The 23,814-nt window shown below is 37.0% G+C and overlaps 1 protein-coding gene across 1 annotated transcript; it reads right to left on the reverse strand.

Moving 5' to 3' along the window:
• Positions 1–364: 364 nt before the first annotated feature.
• On the reverse strand, positions 365–23,137 carry LOC105444242 (serine-rich adhesin for platelets-like). Its single transcript, XM_030987439.1, has 12 exons — positions 22,677–23,137; positions 18,626–18,823; positions 13,729–13,914; positions 8,963–10,840; positions 8,392–8,529; positions 7,767–7,894; positions 6,694–6,886; positions 5,517–5,588; positions 4,656–4,709; positions 4,062–4,133; positions 2,875–3,062; positions 365–1,998 (listed from the first exon to the last, which is right to left on the reverse strand). The coding sequence occupies exons 1-12, from the start codon at positions 22,774–22,776 to the stop codon at positions 1,321–1,323; spliced, it is 3,885 nt and encodes a 1,294-aa protein (XP_030843299.1). The 5' UTR covers positions 22,777–23,137; the 3' UTR covers positions 365–1,320.
• Between the last annotated feature and the right edge of the window lie 677 nt (positions 23,138–23,814).

Raw genomic sequence — 23,814 nt, forward strand, 5'->3', positions numbered from 1 at the left:
AATAGGTCATAAACTTTATAAGATTTGCCGACAATATTTATTTAATTGGATGCAACCCCCCCCCCCCTACTATAGGGGCAATATCGACATCTCGAACTCTAAAACTATTATGTTTCAAATTTATTTTAGCCACTTACAATTTTACACGAATGTATCTTACACATTCCCAAATTTAGAACAAGCGTTGCTATAGAAATATAGATTAAAAATAAAATAGATACGGAGAAATTTGAAATGTATCTTTTAAAGAATCGTACAAGGCTCAAAAATATATATAATTTTTAAATCGTATTTCAAATATGATCCAAGAGTCGGTCAAACTTTTTTTTTCATTTCCTAGAAAGGATGCATAATCAAAATGGCATTAGTATTATCCACAATTTACTTTTTAATAGCACATTCGTGAGAAACTGGAAAAACTAACATAACATTACAACCTTTATTCGTCATGCCAACTCAATGTTCAATATGATTTTGCTCAAATAATGTAAAATTTTAAAATACAAATGTAGAATGATCGGTTAAAAGAAACGTACATAAATATTCATATTCTTACAGGTGATTTTCGGGTATTTGCCTCCTTTTTTTTCGTAATACACATTGGTTAGATATGCAACCTACATTTAGGCCTACAGAGGAAAAGGAGAATAATCCTATCTACAAAAAACGGTCTTTACACTTACATAAAAATTAACACAAATATGTTTAGTCTAAAATGCTAAATAGCTCTTAAACCTGTGACAACGGTATTAACATTTACAATTTAATGATAAATAATATATTTAGTTTAATTGTACAACATGAAATATATCTTTATAACAAACATTTTATCAACAGAAAGTATGAAAATAAAAACGTAGAAATAAACAATTTTGGTGACGTATAGCTTGCAAAATATTTAACATTAATGAATATTGTTTTTATTTTTTAATACATTTACGAGTAGTTCCGTAGAATCATTTTGCTTATTTTGCATCAATATTCTAAGTTGACATCAATAAAATTGTTTAAAATATAAAATATTTGTACAAATGGACATAATTTATTGAATCACTCATCATTTGCTCTCATGGGATGGAAAACCTTTAATAACAAAAGCTGATTTCCATAGGGTCCCAACATCTCAGAAACATACAACAGATACAAATGCATTTGATATGTTTAATTCATAGGAATAAATGAAAATTATATCAAGAAAAAAAAAACGAATTAGATCGTTTTTTTAAATAAAAAGTCTTTAGATATGTATGATTTATAGATCCGAATAATGCTTTTAAACCTAAGAAACAGAAAGACCTACCGGGAATCACAGTTCAAAGGTCAACAAGGTGTGCTCCTGTTATTAAGTCTTTTGTCCATTTCATTTTCCATCGTCGACATCAACTCTAAACTAATGGCGTCGAGGTTGAGTGATCCATCGTCTTTCGACGTCGACCCGTCGTTGGAAGAAGATGCGTTGAGCTCAAAACCTTCTATGACTATGTAGTCGGGTTCCTCGTCGACCTCGGTTTGCAAGCCCGTGTTATTCACTTCGTGTTCCCCGTTTTCGTTATCGTCCACCTGTTCGTCTACCGCATCCTGATCGTGTGAATTACGATCTGAATCAATTTCAACCGCTTCGGTGACTGACGTTTCTTTCTCAACCGCGCCTAATTCAGGATCTACCGCGGCCCAGTCAACCGGCGGGCTTTGCGGTTCCTCGACCACAACCGGTTTCAGTTCGATCTCGACAATAACCGGTGGGTTTTTATGCGTCACTTCCTTGGCGGATTTTCGATCGACCTTCGCGTAGATCGCATTGACATCATCATCGCCCTCGAGTCGTCCGGGCTCGTTCCAGGGGTAAGGATACACCATATGGTCGATGTCCTCCGTGACGACCACGCCGTTGTCGGGACGATCGTGTCCCGATGACTGAGGTCCCGAGGTTTGGGTGCACTCGTCTACACTGGTCACTATTCCATCGTAGAAGGCAGTATTCACATGGCCGTTTGTGTCCTAATTTGGTTCAATTGGAAAGAATTATAATCATGGTATACGAGTATATGACAATTCTTCGTTTCGCATATTTTCATTTCAGATTATAACGATATTTTATTCATACATATATATTTATATATTCATATGTATATTACACATCTTGGAGGGGAAACAACATCAAATTTACAAGCAACTTATCTCTTTTCCTCACATAAAGCTTAGTCCTCTTTTTCTTAGATGAGTTGGAATTCAACTTTTACTCAAAAAAACATTTTATTTTCTTTGTGTTCTTCTACTATTTGACTTCCTTCTTGTCTCCTGTCTTTCTTCTTCTACTTTTTATATTTTGCACAATAAGCACATTCATCGGTACTGGCGCGGTGGCTCAGTGGTAGAGCAGTAGTATCATATTAAAGCGGAAGATCCCGGCTTCAAAACCAAGTGGATGCGCCAGTGCCCTTTGTTAACTAAAGGCATTACTCCTCATTTCCAAGTCCCTCGGATGATATTTGAATCCGTCGGTCCCCTGGTTGCTAATACTTACAAGCATATAAAGTCAGATAAATACACACCACCAAATTAACATTAAAATCATAATAATATTAAGATTGATATAGACGTAATACTAAAGTTTTCTGTGGGCTATTATTGCCCGGGCATTAGCAGAGCTACCCTGATAATGTGTTTAGGCATTTAATAGAGGAATTCCTTCCAGGTTCTTTCAGGTTGATGTCTTGCCAAAGGACATTATTATCGCGCCGGGACTCGAACCACAAGTCCTGTGATCCACAGTCCGGTGACGTATCCCCTATACCACGACACCTCTACACGGAATTCGAAAATAAGATAAAGATTTTTTGTTTTAATTGAATAAGCTAGGTTTAGAAGTTATACCTTGTTTGAAGCATTGGCCTTCTTGGATGTCTTCGAGACCTTTGATTTCTTGCCTCCGGGGTTGTAAGCACCGTATTGGGCCGAAACTTTCTTGTTCTGGTAGAGGATGAAACCGATTGCGATGAGGAGGAGGAGAGCGACGACGGGAATTAAGATGTACAGCACCAGGAGAGTCGTATCGGCTGTATCTGTGGTAATGCAAAGTTTTGGGAAATTTTGAAAATTGGATGGGTAGTAATTCTTTAATATTGTGATATATTTGGATGCCCCTATGGATGTAGTATAAGCACTAGAAAATTTAGCCCCTAAAACACTTCTGCTTTCGAGAAATTGAATATTTTTAAAATTACCGGTGCTCCCGGTAAATTTCAAATATTTCAAATAGCGCCTAAGGCCATTCCATGGTAGCTGCGACCATGAAAATCTCAGAATATGCAATTCTGATACATGATTTTCAAACGGGAATAGCAAATCGGTCGATTGTAGTCAAGAAACATTGTTTTAAAGCTTAAGTAACATCAGTTTTGAGAGGGCGCTATACAACATAAAGAGTTTATTATTTACAATTTCATCACTTTAGACTCGATTTCAACAGCGACAACGATCATTGAATATTGTTCCAATAACGTTCATTCGAACCAAATTCATGACCCCATACCAAAACTTTGTATTACCCTTTAAGCAATGAGACGTGATATTGATAAACAAAAGTGATGATAAAGTTGTCATGATTTCTGTCGATGGAGAGGCATTAGGAATGCCAACTGAACAGCTTATAGTTACTACCATGCATGCCTCGTAATTTTGTTTTTGACACGTATATTTTATCTTCCCACTTTCCCCTCTGTCTATCTCCTTCTCGCTCTTCTTAATCTGTATCTCTTTCACTTTTCCTACCCATATCTCTCTGTCTCTCTCTCTCTCTCTCTCTCTCTCGTTCTGGTTTACTCTCTACCTCTCTTTTTCTGGTTTCCTCTCTCTCTCTCTCTCTGTCTATAAATTTCATCTACCACTTTCTTCTTTGTACTGCATTATTCGCTTACAACATCCTTTCAACTGTTTTTCCTCCACCACCCCCCCTCCCTCCTCGTCGAATCTCTTTCCTAATAATACTTTTTTTTTTCCACATTCACATCAAAATTCAAAGGCAAGGCACGAATTCCAGACTACAATTTTGCATAACTTACTTTTAGCTGGTTTAGCCGTCGTAACGAACTGCGTTGTTGAAGACTCGGTCTCGCGTGTTGCCCCTGCTGTTCCTAACCACAGAAGATTAATTAGAATGAATATAAATCTGCGATTACTAGTTTAAGTCATGATAGTTATTCCACCACAATTGTATAGCGATCCGTAACGTGATACAGAAGATTCGTTCTTCTATATGTTTATTTTTTGTTTGTTTGTTTATTTGCTTGCTTGCATTAAACATTTTCCATAGTTTTTCATCATTTCAAAGTTTACTTGAAAATGAATTATAATCATATGGGAACATATAAAATGTGCCCCCTCCTTTCCCGGCTGCTATCGACTCAATCATTCATGCTTATGATAGTTGGCCTCTGCATTTTTCTTGATCCTTTGATTTACCTATATTTTCAAGTGTTCAATTATATATTATGTAGGCCTAATTTTTTTAATTCTCACATTTAATGTAAATAAAAAAGAATTCAACAGAAGAGTGACAAGGAGCAAATGAAGGAAAACAGATTAAAAGAGATATATCTATATATATGTATTCTTTAATATCATCTGGTATATATTTTCTATATATGTTTACGTACCACTAGAGGCAATGGGTCCAGACGTATGTGTTGTCCTGCCAGATGTTCGATGTTCTGGAATAAAGAGAGAAGAAAACAATATTTTGTACATATTCTGCAAGGGTTTGTCACATTTTGCAGCGTTCGTCATCTTGAAGGAAAACATGCAGATTGTCCGTACCTGTGTAAAACCAGGGCATGTGAGTTAAAGTCTCACCTCCCTGGTAAAACGTTGCATTGGTTAACCCTAGGTGTAAAACACTATTCCTTTAACACTTCCTTTTCCTTTTTCGCCTCTCTGCGCTGTCGCTCGTTTGCCGCACGTACGTTTACGTACAAAACAATAGGCACCAATCGAGGGAAGGGTTGCCTTGTGCTACACAATGTCAAAGGCTTTGGTAAATTATAATACCGGATCTTGATTAGCTCTATGAAGACCTCTAGCAAATAGTGAGGCAATGACGTCACAAACTGATAACCAAATTGGCAATTTGTGTAGTGATTTTCTAAGTTTCATAGTTTTTCATTCTTTAAAAAAAATGCAAAACTTCCCCATTAGTTATCCGATTTTTTACAATTTTTGTTTTTCTGCATCTATTAAAAGCAAGTTATTTTTGGAATGGACTTAGCCTTTAATACCGGTACAGATTAAACTTAAGTTCGGAACAGTTAAATGATCTTGAATCCGTTGGTATACGATAAATAGGGAACGGATTTGTGTGGCATATAATATATTAAAGAAAATTAAGAAAACAGTGAATAACCAATATTTTAGTGTCTGTAACAACAAAAGAGGTTAAATCTTTAGATATTTGGAAGTGGTATATAGCTCAAGCATATTCGTTATGACTAGAATAGTTTTAGTCAGTGATATTTAATTACCTGTTGTTGCAGCTGTTATTACTTGAGTTGTGGTAGGTGCAGACACGGTTGTGGGAATCGATGGTACTACCACTATAAAAAGAAAAGAATAGAAGTTGGAAAGAATCAGTCATTTGTCTCGTTACTGAATATTGTATTCATCTGTTATGAACGATGGTTGCATTTGAATTGTCAGAATGCAATTTGCATAAATTTACACTTAGTAATGTAGGACAAGTCATCATGTTTGTCTGACCTAGCAACAACTAACATATCCAATTTATATTCTAATTGCTGACATATATAATATATAACGGATGAATACGATAGCTCGTCGCTAGGTAAACGTGTATAAAATTGAATACATTTTGAAAATGGTATGTGCCGGTTCTGTAAGTAGGTCGGACAAGCCGAAGTGTTTGACCGACCTAGCAACGCTAAATACATGCTCTTCATTCTTACTAGGCCTGATGGTTTGTAAGCCTAATACTTGAACAGGTGAATGTGATAGTTCGTCACTGGACAAAAGGGTATACATATGAACAGGCGCGTACGCAGGGGGGGGGGGGGTGGTTTGGGGGTTAAACCCCCCCCCCCCCCTCGAGTTTTTTTTATGTGTATGTTTTTTTGGAAAACCCCCCTTGAAAACAATCCTGCGTACGCCACTGCACATGAATGCATAGAGTACCGAGGTGCTAACGTCATCATCGCTCGTCATCCGGGTTACTGGTTCAAACAACAGCGACTGCTCATGAGGTTCACCGCGAAATCTTTCAAGTAACGGGCTGGAGCTGGGCAAATTCAATGTTTCGCGCTGGTGTCATGATCACCACACCAATGTTTGGTACAAAATTGTTTGGAACCAGCAACCTTGACAACTTGGACAGAAGTCGGAATACATGCTGCATATTATTTTGAATCGTTGCTAGTACTTCCACCACATCACCTTCGGAAGAGCCGCCTCGAAAGAAAATTAAAGTCATCGTACAGTACATTCTACTTGACTAACCACTTCACGATCTCTCGCAGCATGTTTGATGTAAATTACAAACGCGCCAAAAGTTTCGCTGCGTTCGAAATGTGGACACACGCCACCATGTCCACTTTTCCACACAAAAATGACGCGTTGGACATGGCAACTCCAGAGAGTATGTATATGATATAATTATTTTAATTTCATAAATATTTGTGAATTTACATTCAACTCGGGTGACGTCAGCCGTGATGTTGTTCTCTACAAACGCCGCTATCGTCTCATTGTATACCTCGATCTCCGTGGCGTTGCTCAGTGCGTCGAAGTACTGTTCGATCGCGGCGACGATGCTGCCATCGGAGAATGACGTCACCTGACAGACGAGAAAGTCCGAGGTAGAATCCTGAACAGACGCCACCTACAGACGAGGTAAGACAGGAAACCACATGATATTCAAATAAATTATTTTCGCAATTTAATCAAATTTAATAGTCATGTACGTCTTTTGGGAAGTGGCTCGTTGCGGATTGTTTCATTCACCGGTTCTGAAGATTTGTATTTCAATAGTCAGATTGCAAATAGCAAACTTTGCGTGTTAGGTAAAGCAGTGCATAATCTTTGCCCTACCTAGCAACAATTCATGTATGCAATTCGCATTCTGAATATTGATATAATTATGCAACAGGTGAATGTAATAGCTCGTTGCTAATTAAACTCGTATACATTTGAATACATTACGAAAACGGCCTATTGCGTTTATCTTGATGTTGTTGTGGTGGTGGTGGTGGCGGTGGTGGTGATGATTGTGGGGGTGGTTGTATTTTTTATATCGTTGTTGGTGTTAGTGTTTTGTTTCTATACAACGGTCGCAAAGCCTTTCGAAAAATCAACTCAATGTTCGCACATTTCGATAGGTGGCGCACAATGCTATAGGCCATTTTCGTAATGTAATCAACTTTAATGCACAAAATCCCTCGTTAAAAAACATTTCATCCACCTGCTACGAATATTTACGAGCTAAAACTAGAGTAATAATTTCCAAGGCTCTTTGGAAGCGCATATAGGGACGTTATATAATGTGATAATGCGCTATACAAGAACTGAATATTATTATTATCATTATTATTATCAAAATAAATCACAAACGCATGGCCCCCTACTCCTTCTTCAATAGGAAGCGGGCTCAATATCTAATACAAGTAGTTGGATCTTTTCCTGTCATTGTTTTAATATCAAATGATAATGACGAAATTCATGAATTCGGAACTTTCCACAGGGATTTTTATTTTCACACTCACCGCATTGCATAAGAGATCGTCCAAATAGATGAATCTTGCACTGGAACTATTTCTCAAATCTTCGCTGAACTCGACAGTTTGCCAATCAATTTCCGTGATCCGTGCGTCGACCTCGAATAGTATCGCCTCTGCGTTATTCAGAGAAAAAGAAGAAATCAAAAGATGAATGATTTCATTGAATTACTACGTAGATTTCCAGAATAGAATTACATGCATACAATAAACATAAACAATTACTTATAATGAAAGAAAAATCAAGCAACTCGCCGAAGATGGCAGCACACCAAACAGTATATTATGGTAGATAAGGTTATTGGTCAGGTTTTGGATTCATCGACTTCCCCATCATATCCAGTGGGTACTGATTTGTTTTCTTCAGTTTTTGCTAAGGTGGATGCGGGATGTGTTCCACCCCCCCCCCCCCCCCACGCCTCTCCCATTGAAAGATTGAATGCAAATTTGTATCGATCTTAAGCATGTCGGCTAATTGCCACAATTTATGACCTTTCTGCATATCGATTTTCGGTTGACTACTTGTTTGCAGATTTAGTCCTGAACCCCACCCCCCTCCTCTTTTTAAACCCTGGCCTTGCGACGCCCTTGCTCAACCCAGCCTTACACATACCTGTACACTGGATATTCGTCTTTGTCTTATCCTCGGTGATTCTATAGAATCCCGGCAGACACTCGCACTCTGGCCCTTCCGATCCCGTCACACACCGCTCCCGGTCCGGGTCGCAGAACCCCTCACAAGTTTGCGGCACTGATAGGAGAATAAAAAACGTGAACAAGTGAGAGAAAGAACTGTAAAATGAATATTTAAAGAAATAGAGAGTGAGAGAGAGAGAGAGAGAGAGAGAGAGAGTGAGAGAGGGGGAGAAAAAATGAGAGAGATAGAGGGGGATGATGCAAGGATGAGATAAATGTGTCAAAATAGAGTCAGAGTCAGAGATGATAATGATGACGGCAGTGGAGTCTTGTATAGCGCTCATGTCTGGCACATTGCCACTCGGCTATCTAGATGCAAAATTATCTATTTTACCTCTAAGTAACATTTAAAATGTTGATAAAGAATAGATAGAAGAAAAGAAGAAAACTAAAGGGCTGAACCGTCAATCTTTGTATTGTGTATGAATGACACCCACATTGATCATCAAGCATAGTCACTGAGATAAATAGAATGCCAATTTACTCACTCATGGTTGTTGTCATGTCACTGCCGCCTGGTGTAGTAGTATTAGTAGTAAAGCCATCAATTTCAGTGACCACTTCTGTGACTGTAACTTCCGCTGTCACCACTTCAGTGGCTTCCACGGGGGAAGTAGTAAGGTCATCGATTACAGTGATCACTTCTGTGACTGTCACTTCCGCTGTCACCACTTCAGTGGCTTCCACGGGGGGAGTAGTAAAGCCATCGATTTCAGTGATCACTTCTGTGACTGTCACTTCCGCTGTCACCACTTCAGTGGCTTCCACGGGGGAAGTAGTAACGCCATCGACATCAGTGATCACTTCTGTGCCTGTCACTACCGCTGTCACCACTTCAGTGGCTTCCACGGGGGAGGTAGTAAGGCCATCGATTTCAGTGGCTTCCACGGGGGAGGTAGTAAAGCCATCGATTTCGGTGATCACTTCTGTGCCTGTCACTACCGCTGTCACCTCTTCAGTGGCTTCCACGGGGGAAGTAGTAAAACCATCGATTTCAGTGATCCCTTTTGTGACTGTCACTACCGCTGTCACCTCTTCAGTGGCTTCCACGGGGGAAGTAGTAAAACCATCGATTTCAGTGATCCCTTCTGTGACTGTCACTACCGCTGTCACCGCTTCAGTGGCTTCCACGGGGGAAGTAGTAAAACCATCGATTTCAGTGATCCCTTCTGTGACTGTCACTACCGCTGTCACCTCTTCAGTGGCTTCCACGGGGGGAGTAGTAGAGCCATCGATTTCAGTGATCACTTCTGTGACTGTCACCTCCGCTGTCACCTCTTCAGTGGCTTCCACGGGGGAAGTAGTAAAACCATCGATTTCAGTGATCCCTTCTGTGACTGTCACTATCGCTGTCACCACTTCAGTGCCTTTCACGGGGGATGTCGTCACATCATCATCAGTTGCAGAAACATCAGTGGCCGATGTGGTTACGAGGTTGCCATCCGTCCGAGGTAAATCTGTAAATCCTGTTGTTATGGGCTCAGTTGTCGGCATCGTGGTGGCTGGGTTGATGGCAGTTGCGTCGCTGGCTGTTGCGACGTCTGTTGCTACGGAAGACTCAGTGCCCGAGGTACTTTCTGGAGTATCCGTTTTGATTGCTGTCTGAAACGTCGTTGCGCTGTCCGCATCAGTAGCCAGTACAGGCGTTGAGAATGTTACAGATACGTCTGTAATTGCCAAAGTCGCTTCGTCCGTAGATCTTCTTGTAGAGACTGTCACACCAGGATCCGTGCTTATCGTGCGTCCCGGAGTGTTTGTTGAAAATAATGTTTGAAACGTCGTTGCGTCGTCAGCATCAGTGGCCAGTAAAGACGTTGAGAATGTTACGGGTTCGTCTGTAATTGCCAAAGTCACTTCGTCCGTAGATCCACTTGTAGTGACGGTCACACCAGGATCTGTATTTATCGTGCGTCCCGGAGTGTCTGTTGCAAATAATGTTTGAAAGGTCGTTGGTTCGTACACATCAGTACTCATGAAACGCGTCGACATTGCTGAATGTATGTCTGTGGATATCGTAGTCGCTTCTGCCATATTCGTGGTACTCAGTTCCGTAAAGGGAGGGGCTCCTGTTGTGGATTCCTGAACAGTGGTTGCAGAGACATCGGTTGGAACCACTGTGGAAAACTCCACAGTGATGACTGGGGTTGTTGTGATGTAATCCGTGGATGTCAATGGCTTGGTTTGTGCCTGTGTCGATACATCAGGCTGTCCGGTCGTGAGGCCGTCGTCATGAGATGTGGTGGAACCCATTACGGTATTGATGATCGTCTGAAAAGCCAATGTTGTTTCGTCCTGTTGGGCAGTCGTTGAGGGCGCACTGCTCGTAGTTGCCTGTGATGTGGTGTACACAGCCATAGTCGTTCCTCCTAAATTTTTCCAAAGATACAAACGAAAAAACATTCAAGATCGTAACTTGATTAATTCACGAACATTATTCTACAACAACTGTAGTTTAGAGATTTCAACGTTCTTTCAATAGTTAAAGCTAACATGAAATCATCATACTTTTTAATCCATTTACCAATAGATTCTACATTTTCCACTACCACTGGTATGATGTGGATAATATCAATTGCTTCAAAAATACATCCTTCTTTGACTGTATTTTGTACTGTTTTGTCTTTTTCATGTCTTCCTTTTCCTCACATTCCCCACTTCTTTCGCTTACTGTCACTCCTATAACTACTGTGATGAAGACGACGACGACGACAACGACTTCTGTTGCTGCTACAGTACTACTACTACTACTACTGCTGTTGCTGCTGCTGCTGTTGATGCTGCTGCAACTACTTATGTTTCTGATGCTACCACCACTTTTATCGCTACTACTACTACTACTACTACACTACTACTACTACTACTACTACTACTACTACTACTAATATTATACTACCACCACTCCTATTACTACTACTTATTCTACTACTGCTACTTCTAATAATTCTGCTACTACTACTACTATTATTATTACTACTTCTTCTACTTTTACTACTACTACTACTACTACTACTAATACTAATACTAATACTACTACTACTACTACTGCTGCTGCTGCTGCTGCTGCTTCTACTATTACTACTACTACTTCGACTGCTACTACTCCTTCTACTACTACTACTACTACTACTACTACTACTACTACTAATACTAATACTACTAATACTAATGATAATAATACTACCACTACTACTAGAACTTCAACTGCTACTATACTGGTACTACTTATTTACAATTCCTTATAGGCTACTGTTTCTGCTAAACATGTTTAAATAAATGATACTCAACTATCCAATTTCATGAGCTATATAACTACATGTTAGGATAGTAATATTCATTCAAAGTGGACATTAATTACACTAGGAATTAAATGTAGGTTAGCAAGGTTGGACCAAATAAATGTTCAGTCATCTATGAAGTTGAACGCTCTTCTACTTTACGTTATATAAATCCAGTGAATCAGTGATCCCAACTTATTTAAAGAATCGACTTTACTGCTCAATAAATTCCAAAGCAAAGATTGTGGCTTTTATGCCCGTTATCTAGGCAAAATAACAAACCCCAAATAACAAGATTACTTCTGTGGCTATATATCAGGCTGAATTTGTTAACTTGCTGCCAAATTACACAACCCAACGTAAGATTAATTGAGCAAATATTTGTAGGAGAGGTAGGAGAAGAATGCGAGATGTGAAGAGAAATACATGTATTTTATTTTCTTCGCAAGACTTACATATATTTATATACGTTAATTTTCCAGATTGCGAGGTAGAAGGTTTTTTTTTAATTTTTAGCAGATGTTTCTGCATTTATTGATAAATCAAATATAAAACATTCAAATAACAATAACAGTATATAATATAATTGATTTACATAGAGAGTGACAACTAAAATACGCACACATAAAAATGCATAGTTGAAAGCTTGAAAGTATGAAGGTTAAAGTAAAACTAATCAAGATAAATGCAGAGGCCAACTATCATAAGCAAGAATGCTTGAGTCGATAGCAGCCGTTATGAACATTTAACTTTTTCCTGTAATTTGTCTTGCCCGTGGGATATGTCAGGATACTCTCCTTGAAATTGTTTCAGCAAAATTCCATACTGTAAACAACTAAATTGTTCACTTCCTTACCAAGTTTTGTAATGTTTAAGTAAGTGAAAAAGTTAATTTGTGCAAGATTTATGTTTCTTGAGATTGTGACATACAGAAGTTAACATCTAAAAGTATTTAACAATGGCGTTAAAGGTTATACAACGTTTTGGTATGGGGTCACGAATTTGGTTCAAATGAACATATCGGAAGCATATGCGTTTTTACAATATTCATTAATCGTTGTCGGGGTTGAAATCGAAATTAAAGTGATGAAATTATAAATAATAAACTTTTTGCGTTGTATAGCTCCCTCTCAAGACTGGTATTACTTTAGCTTTAAAACCATGTTTCTTGACTACAATCGACCGATTTGCTATTCCCGTTTGGAAATTTTATATCAGAATTGCACAGTTCTGAAATTGCCAGGGTCGCAGCTACCATGAAATGGCCATAGGCGCTATTTTAAATATTTGAAATTCACCGGGAGCAACGGTAAATTTTGATTATTCAATTTCTCGAGAGCAGAAGTGTTTTTAGGGGCTAAATTTTCTAGTGCTAACAATAAATCCACAGGGGCATCCAAATATATCCAAATTTTAAGAATGTAAAGACCAGTTATGGTCATGCGATTGCATTGTGAAAGAAACTTTGTGGAATCGATCAGAAAAGGTTGATCATCTAGCATCTAGCATCTGCAAGGTTCTGGAATCATCAAAATGATAAGAAATTTGGCCCATTCTTCGTAAAGTTACAAGCACTATACACAGAAAGATGTATATGGGACTACCCTATATCTCTCACAGACCATGAGAGAAATAAATTTACCAAATATATGAATTAGTAGGCGGTTTCCCGGCAAATTTTTTATCATCATGTATTAGTCAAAACACATTCTTTCACATGATTGGTAATGAGAGCTTCCATTTCATTTTTTGAAATTGGGGCGTTTCCAATACTGGTCTTTACCTTTAAAGAAGTGATATCTATCCAATTTTCGAAATTTCCCAAAACTTTGCATTACCTTTTACTCAACCTAGTCAAAATTTCATTCTGAGTAACAACCCCCAAAAAAAAATTATAAAAAAAAAAAAATCAAAAATCAAAAATCAAAAATCAAAAAAAGATGAAGATATTCTTACATATTTTATGTTCGTCTTCTTACCTGCGCACGAAACCGCATCATCGCCGATGGAGCCATCTAGACACGTGATCCTACTTGGGCCAATCAGCGTCTGACTAGCAGAGCAAGATAGATAGATGTATTCTCCGTGCTCGTAGTAAGTCTTTGCGTTGCCTTCCAAGTCTTCCTGGGTCACATCGTCTGGGATGAGACTACCCGCACATCTTTCTGAAGAAGAAAAAAACATTTTGGTTTGGATTTGAAGAAGATTATTCATGAGGAGGCGCGATAGCTCACTTGGTAAAGCAGTGGCTTGTAATCCGGCGTCCTGGGTTCGAAACCAAGTCGATGCGCTAGTCACGCCTTTTGGTAAGGCATTAATCCTCTTTACCAGGTCTCTCGGAGAGGACCTGAAGCCGTCGGTCCTTTGATGCTTACTAACAAGCATTTATGCTTTCTTAGCAGTCAGGTAAAATAACCACCACCACCACTTGATTATTTAATTATCCTGTATTGAAAATGATATTTTGCTCATATAGAGTTGCGTGAACATAATGGCCCGAATTCACAAAGCAAGGTTTGAGCTCAAACCTTCTTTTGTTTCGCCAAACCTCCTTTTGTTCTTTACAAACCAGGTTTGTAAAAAAATGCGTAAAACGCGTCATATGACGTACGAAAACCTTGGTCTGAGCTCAAACCTCCTTTGTGAATTCGGGCAAATGAGGCAAACAATTAAGATCAACTGTCGGGTTTTGTGATATAATAAAGATCCTGAAGGAAATCTAAAACCGCTATGTTAGTATGGACCATGCTATCTACATATACAATAATGGGATATAATCAATAATAGATATCGTAATTATGTACAATGTGTGTGGAGTGTGTTGCATTTGTTTACAGTTCTTCCTGGCGTGTGCCAGCAAAATCTAAATATTGCATCTTAAAACAACCTTATACATCTATTTTCTATCAAACCTCAACTCGGTGTTGAACCGGGGTCCGTGTATTGGCCAGCAGTCCACCAACCCAGCTCACATCTCCCTTGTCGAAAGTGAAGTGGACTATTAACTCATGCGCTTGCATGCACTATGAAACATGACGGACAAAGAAAAAGGACAAAATATACAGTTCCTCATTCTACCCTCAACAATGCTGTGGTAGACAAAGGAACATCCCTTCACTGCTATTATGTAAAAGTGTGTAGAACAGGTGTCACATGCATATTCACTGGTCTACACACTTTTACATAATAGCAGTGAAGGGATGTTCCTTTGTCTACCACAGCAATTTTTGGGGGTAGAATTAGGAACTGTATATTTTGTCCTCTTTCTTTGTCCGTCAGGTTCATAGTGATGATGATTAATGTTAGCTATGTTCTTGTAGTAACATGAGGTTACCCTTTTATACATTTGTGCCCCGTCTTACAAAAAGTTAAGATTGATCCAAATCAATCGCAAGTCCTCCAATCAATGGCAAGTTTGCAGTTTCCTATCTCTTATGTACATAGTTGCGATTTATATCGACTCTTTGTAAAACGGGGCCCAGAATTACCGAAACTACCTTTTAATGCAAATAACATTAACACTTTATGACATCCTCTATCCACAGTGTACAACATAACCAGTGATTACAAGGAACATAAATAAACATTAGTTAGCCTAATAACCTCGGAAATCTCAAAAATCGAACGAATTTATCCTTAACTTTTTTTTCTAAATGAACTAATCACAACTATAGTATATGAAATAACAAGCCATGAAGTTATATATATATATATATATATATATATATATATATACATATATATGTTACCGGTCTAACTGAAGCATGTAAAAGTGATTCACTTTAATACACAGCAAGTGACCCTTTTTTCGGTTGATTTTAAGCTTCTATGTAAATATATCAAGAACTGGAATCCATTATTTTTTTCTGTTTTAATTTTGGATTTATCTCAGAATGGGGGAGAACTCTTTTGAACTATTTAGGGCAGCTTAGTGTTTACATTAGTGTTTGTTGAATGTTGATGTTGTAACAAAAGTTAAATGTGATGAAATAATGTATGTACTTCTTCTTTGGTTTGTTTTGTCATCTCGTATTTCAACATTTACGGTGCTACTTGATCTTACCGACATCATGCATCTAAAAATAGAGTGCAAAATTTTGCTGTGCAAAATCGCTGTTTAAAAAAGTTGGGTAAAGTATTACCCAACCTTGTGCCAAACACCAAGTCCCTTCGAAATTTCATTACACTTGCCATAGTGTCATATCAAAATTCGACTGTGCGCATTTCCGGGGTAAGAAAGTAACGATGCAGATTAATATTTGAACCACGCGTTGGGTAAACACAAGTTTTGACACCTAAACGTTGGTATTATGACACAACTGATGTTAAAAACTATGATTGAAGCGCTAGCGTGGTCGGTCGTTCCGAATTAGCTGTTCATTAAATTAATCGTGTTCAAGATCGACAGATGATGGACGACTTTGTTCGGAATAGACTACGATCATGCACTTGTGTCTTTCCGCAGCATTTATTTGCATGAATGCGTGTAAATCTTCTCAATATGGACATGAAATTCCTCATAATTCTGGACAACACATTATTCGTGTGGAGAATGTCATCCGCGATGCAGTCACCTACTGCGAGCACGCCAAGCGAAAGACTGTCTAGCCAAGAGAGAGAGAGAGGTCTGCTACTTATACACTACACTACATATAGCATGTACTTTTCCAGCCAACTCCTCGGACAAAGTTTCTTTTTTACCCAAATCTGTGTAAAAATAAAAAAAATCATACAATAAGGTTGGGTTAAAATTTTACCCAACTTTTGGGTAAAAAAAATTACACAAGAACAGAGTAAACGAGAACCCAGGATGAGTTGGGTAAACATTACCCAATGTTGTATCAAAAAGGGAACATGGTTGTCGTTGGGTAACATTTTACCTTTTACATTGGGTCAAATATATTGCACATCAGTTGGGTAAAACATTAAACATTTGCTGGGTAAATTTTTACCCAACCACCCCTGTGTCAAATTTTACCCAACAAACATGCATGTTCCCTTTTTACCCTCGTAAAGTGTACAATTTTACCCAATATTGGGTATCTGCACGATTTGAAACTAGAGACATATTATTTTACCGTTTTTCTTTTGGGGCTTAATAAAAATGTATCGTGTAAGTTAAAACATGATATTATGTTGGTAAAAGGTCTACGGTATCGTAATGAACTCATGTGAAAATAAACATAATCAATTTGAAGTAAAAACGTATTTAACTAATTAACATATTTGATGACAAACCATTCTTCATATATTTTCAAGGCGTCGATATAGGAAATATAGTTGCATGGTAACAAACACCACCCCCTCCCCCTCCCCCCCCCCCCCCCCTCCTTCCTCCCTCTTAAAGGCGTCGAAATGTCTTATCTTGGTCATTCTATTCAATGTGATGAACCATGTAGAAATAAACAAATATAATAAAAATTATGAACCTAATTAAGAGAGGTAAACAAAAAAAGGAAAGACTATTCTCAGACAAAGGTATAACAACCTGTGAGATAACTTTTGCTAAGCGGCAAATTTTGCGTGAAAAGGTGTAATTACACATGTCTTCATCATTTCCATTGAATTCTATTTTTTTCTTCTTCATTTTTTCAGGAAATTCATTCAAATATTTTGAATGCGAGATCGTCCAACATAATAAAAGATGCATATAGTTTATCTCTCTCTCGTTCTACCTCTATCTTTATATATCTATACACCTCCCCTCTCGTTGTTTATTTCTTTAACCCGTTACACAAATAATCTCCTCATTAACTTGACATCAAACAAAGGTTCGGGGACCAAGACAAACACTGGGCGTGTTTGCTTTGAAATAAAAGACTTACGTATAAAAACAAGGAGGGCAGTATCTTTTAAGATTTTATCTCCACTCAATATCAAGAACTCCAAAAATAAAGTTTTCCTTGGGCATTGAATGTAACAAAAATATGCCGTTATAGTATTAAAGGTAAAGACCGTTAGTGGTAACATTGCGGTTCAAGGGTTTTGGGTGCGAAATATCCATTCAATATAGTTTAAATATTGCATTCAGAGGCTTGGATGGCAATACTTCAACCTAAATTCGCAAAAAGCAGAAATATATGCCCAAATGTTCAACGTTGAAGTGCATTCGCGATATCTATTCAGACCTGATCGATATGATAATTTACCAAATATATCAATTGGTAGGCGGTTTCCCGGCAAAATTTGTATCGTCATGTATTAGTCAAAACATATTCTTTCACATGATTTGTAATTTGAGCTTCCATTTCTTTTTTTAAAGGGGGGCGTTTCCAAAACTGGTCTATACCTTCAAACTATTACAGTCCATGAAATGAATTATGATAATGAAGATTGTTAAGAAGGCTTGCAAAATTCGTATCACCTCTTATTTGATAAATATGCAGGAAAGGGATTGGGATGACGAAAACCATTTTGGTTATAATCATCATAATGTCCTCGCGGTGACTGTGTGATGTTATACTCCTAATAGGGTGGGGAGATGGTGCACATATTAGGTGCGTAAATGCGTATGATCACTGCGGTATTTATATGAGTTGGAATTTAAAATTATGGATAGCCATTTGTAGCCTTGAAATAAAATATATTCAAAAGCGAAAAATCAAGTATTTTAGACTTCTTATAAATTCCACATCAGGAGCATGAAATCTCCTTGATGATAGAAAATATGATTGGTTTAAGTCAACATTGTATGCCTTTTAAAATAACTTATACAAAATATTGTTCATAAAATTAATGCTATTTTGCTAACGGCTTTCCATAAATGTTAAGTCCAACTTAGAGATAAGGTCAACTTAGGATCTTTGTGAAACACCCCCAGGTCTTTCATACATGAATCATTTTAGAAATACTTGATCCTAAGATTGTAATACTCACCATAGCATATGACTGTGGCTGGGTCGGGATTCCACTGGTTATTGCCCTCACAGTAGCTGTAGTCGTTTCCAGTAAAAGTGTATTCTCCCGTGGCGTTGCAAGATAGAGAGACCCGTTCGTAGAAAGTGTAGTTGGAACCGTACTGAGGGGGCGTGGCCACCACTCGCGTGGGGTCACTCAGAGGGATCGACGAGCATTCTGCGAGGACCAAATTGGCAACAATTAGTGATTTATTCAAAAGTTATTTGCTAAATATTAATTACCTTATAAAGCAATCAGCTTTATGTAGATCTAGCCTACTAAAGTTTGAATTCGAAAGTGTTTTCATGAGTTTTTCTTTACATTCAGCTTTTTCTCATTATTATTTGATACTTATTTGTTGAGGAGCCTGTGGCAGAGGTAATTTCGGGGCAGGAGGTAGACCCCCCCCCCACCCCCACCTCTTAATATGGGATTCAATTTATTTATTTTTTCTCATGGGGTGAAACTTTCGATATGTTAATAATAATAATTTTTTCTTTCATATTTTTCCCTCCACAGGGATTTTATTGATTTTCAGTTGCAACAGATTAACAAATATAAATTCAAGATAATTTACATTTATAACATATATAAAATTGACTACTCAAGATACAGGTATTGTTGAACTGTTGAGTTAACAGGAAACTATTTTTCAATGATGTATTTCTGATATTCGTGGAGGAAAAAAAGGAAATACAATACAAAGACACATATTATCTTTTGATTATTAGGCTATACAATTACATCGTTGTGACCACTACTTGATATTAAATCACTCGTGGTTCCGCTAAACTGAATTTGTTTCATAATATGAATCTGCGTCTAAAATGTATGCAGACCAAAAATACAGAAAAATATCATTTTATATAAACCAATTCCTGAACTGAATAATAATAATAATAATAATAATAATGACCAATGGAATAATTAGCAGCTCATTCAGGAAGCTATATATACTGGGTAAGTCTTGATGATATTAATAATAATAACACTTAGAGTGATAACGATAATATTAATAGTAGTAACAATAATAAAAATACTATATATATATTTATATATTGTACATCACATTATCTGAATATTTTAATGCGTTTAATTGTTGGAGTTGACTTAGGTATGACCAGCGATTCTTTATAAAAGCACGAAATAAGTGAAACTATAAGAACTTCACAAATAACTAGGTACATATTGCATTGCAATGCTTTACAACTCGCAATGTCCGGAGCTTCAAAATGCAATGACATACGGTTAACTTTGACTAATCATTAAAAATCTGTTAATGTTTATTTAAGACAGCAGGTCGCACCCTGTAATATTACGTGTCCAGCAAGTTACGCAAATAAAAACCGAGGAGGAAAAAAGCAAGAGGTTTATCTTAAACAATGTTTGAAGAAGATAAGGGAAATAGATTTGCACGATGTGGGATGACGATCTAGGCAGGGCGATACAAAATAGGTATGTGTTTCGATTCTATACTCTCGAGATTTAGAGTCAATGAATGCCAGGAATGTGATAACTGAAAAAGAAACTTGGAAAATTCCACCATTTTGTAAAGTAGTAACCTGTAAATGTCTTTGTATAAACTTAAACATCTCGACATGACCAATGAGAAAATCCTTACTGCTTGGCTTGACGATATCAGTTGGTTTGTTTCGATTCCATAATCTTGAATTAAGAGTCAATTTATGCAAGGAGTGAGATAACTGAAAAAGAAACTTGGGGAATTCCACCATTTTGTAAAACAGTAACCTATCATCAATTTCTTTGTATAAACCTAAATAATTGACAGGATAGCAAATATGAACAAATGCTATGCGTTTAACGTTTAATTGTGTAACTGAGAAATCTAAATCGGAATATTTAAGCCATCCTTCTTGCCCATATATTTGATGGTTATTATGACGGTTTTGTTATCATTTTTCTTGTAACTATTCATATGGAAAATTAAAAGTTTTTTTAAGGAAGTAGGAAGATGTTTAAGATACGCTTGATACTTCATTATACGTCAACATTAATGATAAATGGTATGAACATTGCTGTGAACTCATTTGACACAATGTTGTTTTAAACATTTTAGATAAATGTTCTCTGTAGATTTTTATCATGGGTGAGTATACCACATAGTTTTACCGAAAGCCTCAATTTGTGAAAAGTTTAAATAAATTCTTGAGATTTACGATAAATGAAAAACCATGATTAATGACGATACACACTTATTTCATTTTCATTCTTCAGTACTTAAAATTCCTTTTGCCTCTCAGTAGCATGTGAGCATATTTGCCCCCGTTTCATGGTCTACATGTGATCAAACCGAACTACCACCTGAAAACGTCGATTTGATAAGCAGTTCAAACAAGATCGCATAACTTGCTTGGGAGTCACCACCTTTTAGTTCATCACGTTGACCAGCTAAATCTTGCCGTTTTACACCACAACTGTAATAATGTTATCGAAATTACTCATACGTTGGAAATGATCTTCAATTATAATGTGTCATATGAATAAGGACGCCGTGTAAAAGGATACCTGCTTATGATTGATTGATTGATTAGAATTTATTTCATTTCATATCAATTGTTTGAACAATAAAGAACATAGTTAAATAATAATAATAATAATAATAATAGCCTAATAGTCCACTCCAAATTTATTAAACCGAAACGGAAATTCTTTTTGCCCAATTGATCGTGAGCCCGGCAGCCACTGAGCAGCGCCAGATCGACGTTGCTCTATCCCTTATTGTTGAACGCCAAACAAGGTAGCAACAACTCCCATCTTTTAACGTCCTTTGGTATGACGCGGCAAAGTAAGTTCAAAATTATGAAATGACACAGGAACCTAAAGAACTGGAAAGCATAGCTTATTTTTGTAGTGTTAAACTTGGAAGTGGATGTGGTGAAAACATACCTTAACCACTTCGGTTTGTGATTCCTGATTTATTAGGCGCCATAAATCTCGAAGAATTGAGCCGCAGTCAATAAAACCTGGATTTGATGGAAATTCACAACCATCGGAAACAACAAAGGATCAATCTTGACCATTACCAACCATCTATTTTTTTTAAAGACACTTATTTTTTGTAATCCAATAAAGAAACCTAATCGCAATGGTTTTTGAAAGAGGACTGAGTCATCATTGAAATGAAGGAAATTTCCTGAATATAAAAACAAGTTTGATGGGTCTTTCTAAAGTTCATAAACTTCTAGTTTCGTTATCATTAGAATCGTAATGCAATAGAGTTACAAAAATGAAGTTGTTCGGTTGTCATACTTAATTCCAGTCTAATCATCTTTCATTAATTTCAAAACCTTTCCTATTAATCCTTTCTATAAGTATTTTGATTAAATACGCATATACCATACTAATTCCTCGACAACCCACAAATCAACAAGTAACTACTAAAAGCAAAAATACATAAATAATTCAACAATATCAAAGTGTTGATTTATTTATCTTAATAGATGGAAACAGTATTTTACTTTACGAAATTATGGGTAAATCATTATGTCTAAAAGCTTATGGAAGATGTGACTAATTAAAATGCTAGATGTTAAAAAGTTAGATGGGGCATCATCTGTCATCATAGCTTCTGTATTAGAAATACTCAACTGCAACGCACTGTAATGTTTTAACAAAATCATGCTTTACAGTTCTCTCATTTTAAGTTTTTAGTATAATCTTTAACTACACAACTATATAGGCAAGTTCAAGCTACATTTTTTTGTATCATACGTTACCGACTACATCTTTTATTTCAGTATAACTAATGTCTTTATTGAACTCCTAGGCCTATTCGAACATGAATCATACAAAGCATCAAATAAAACGATATTTTTATGTCAAATTATTTTCACGATTCCATGACATAATTCAACAAAACTTTGTTAAGTATGAGAAGTACTTTTGACTTGGCCATATAACTGCAATGAATACAATAATTCAATGGAAGAAACATTACAAATTATGTAAAGATATATTTTCGAAATCATATTCTGCAACTATATAAAAATCATTTTTTATAATATCCTACCTTGGGCTGTGACATAAAAGCTTCCTCCAAAAAGTCCACACACCAGAATTGATATGCAGAATATCCGATGCATTGTTACGACCATGGTAGCCGATGGCATCCTTTCAAAAGCCTCAACAACCAAAAAAAAAAGATGTTATACTTCCCAGTATGGAAGTTCCTCCTATATACTCCTCCTCTTCTCGGAGTACGAAAGGCGACCTTGTTTTCCAAAAAAATCGTAGCAAACTTCCGAATTTTTTTATTGCCTCTTGGTTCCTGTTCAATAATGCTGTATAACGATGAAACTCTAATCTTCACTTCATTCTTCACGTACTTCGATGGGTTGTTTTTACGAAAATGAAGACCGGTAGAGTTCCCAGATAATATTTTTGCTCTCGTTTTCATCGATTCTGAAGGTTGTACACATATAAACTAGTTCATGCTAGTTGAGCTGCGCAGTTTGTACAAGTGTGGCGTTGCCCAACACTTATCAGTTTAGATGATAAATACCAACCAGTCATCAGGGCGGTGAATTTCGGATGCCACGCCGCTGCGTTATCGGAGTTTTTATGACGTCATAATGTACATTGCGGTGACCACTTTGAGGTGTTCGGGTTCGCATACCGCCTTACTATATAACTTATTGATCCGAATAACCCTGATATTGTGGCGACATTGTGGTGTTATATTAACATAATGCGAAACATTAACATGATTTCATGAGAAAAGATGGATTAATATAGTATATGATTACATCTTATTTCTGTATCACATCACCACACTGTCAACGTTCAGGCTCTTGCGAGGGCCTGAAAGTTTGAAGAAAAAAATAGTATTTCTTTTAAAGTTTTTTTTATCATGCACAATGAATATTCAGCCGCCGGGCTTCTAAGCATATTTTTTGAATGAATAAATCATTCACAATATCATCATTTTAAATGTTTGTAGTGAATTTTTATATGCAGCACCAAAGGGAACAATTGTTTTGGACTTGAATCAAAAGTACTTGATTGATAAGTTTTAGTACAAATTACAATGACTGCAAATTTTTTAAACTATGCAATAGAATATTTTTAAATAAAGTACTGCGATGTGGCACGCACCTTTGGTCCAAACGTTTGAGCTAGGCCCATTTCTTGCCTAATTTCAAAATATG

Source organism: Strongylocentrotus purpuratus, unplaced genomic scaffold (genome assembly GCF_000002235.5).
Source record: "Strongylocentrotus purpuratus isolate Spur 01 unplaced genomic scaffold, Spur_5.0 spur5_scaffold_16, whole genome shotgun sequence".
NCBI classification, from domain to species: Eukaryota; Metazoa; Echinodermata; class Echinoidea; order Camarodonta; family Strongylocentrotidae; genus Strongylocentrotus; species Strongylocentrotus purpuratus.

Coding starts and splice junctions, on each gene's coding strand:
- LOC105444242 (XM_030987439.1), bottom strand. CDS start 22,776: ATGCCATCGGCTACCATGGTCGTAACAATGCATCGGATATTCTGCATA. Junction 4,710..5,516: donor AATAACAGCTGCAACAACAG/GTAATTAAATAT, acceptor TCTTTATTCCAG/AACATCGAACATCTGGCAGG. Junction 1,999..2,874: donor AGGCCAATGCTTCAAACAAG/GTATAACTTCTA, acceptor GAACCAAATTAG/GACACAAACGGCCATGTGAA.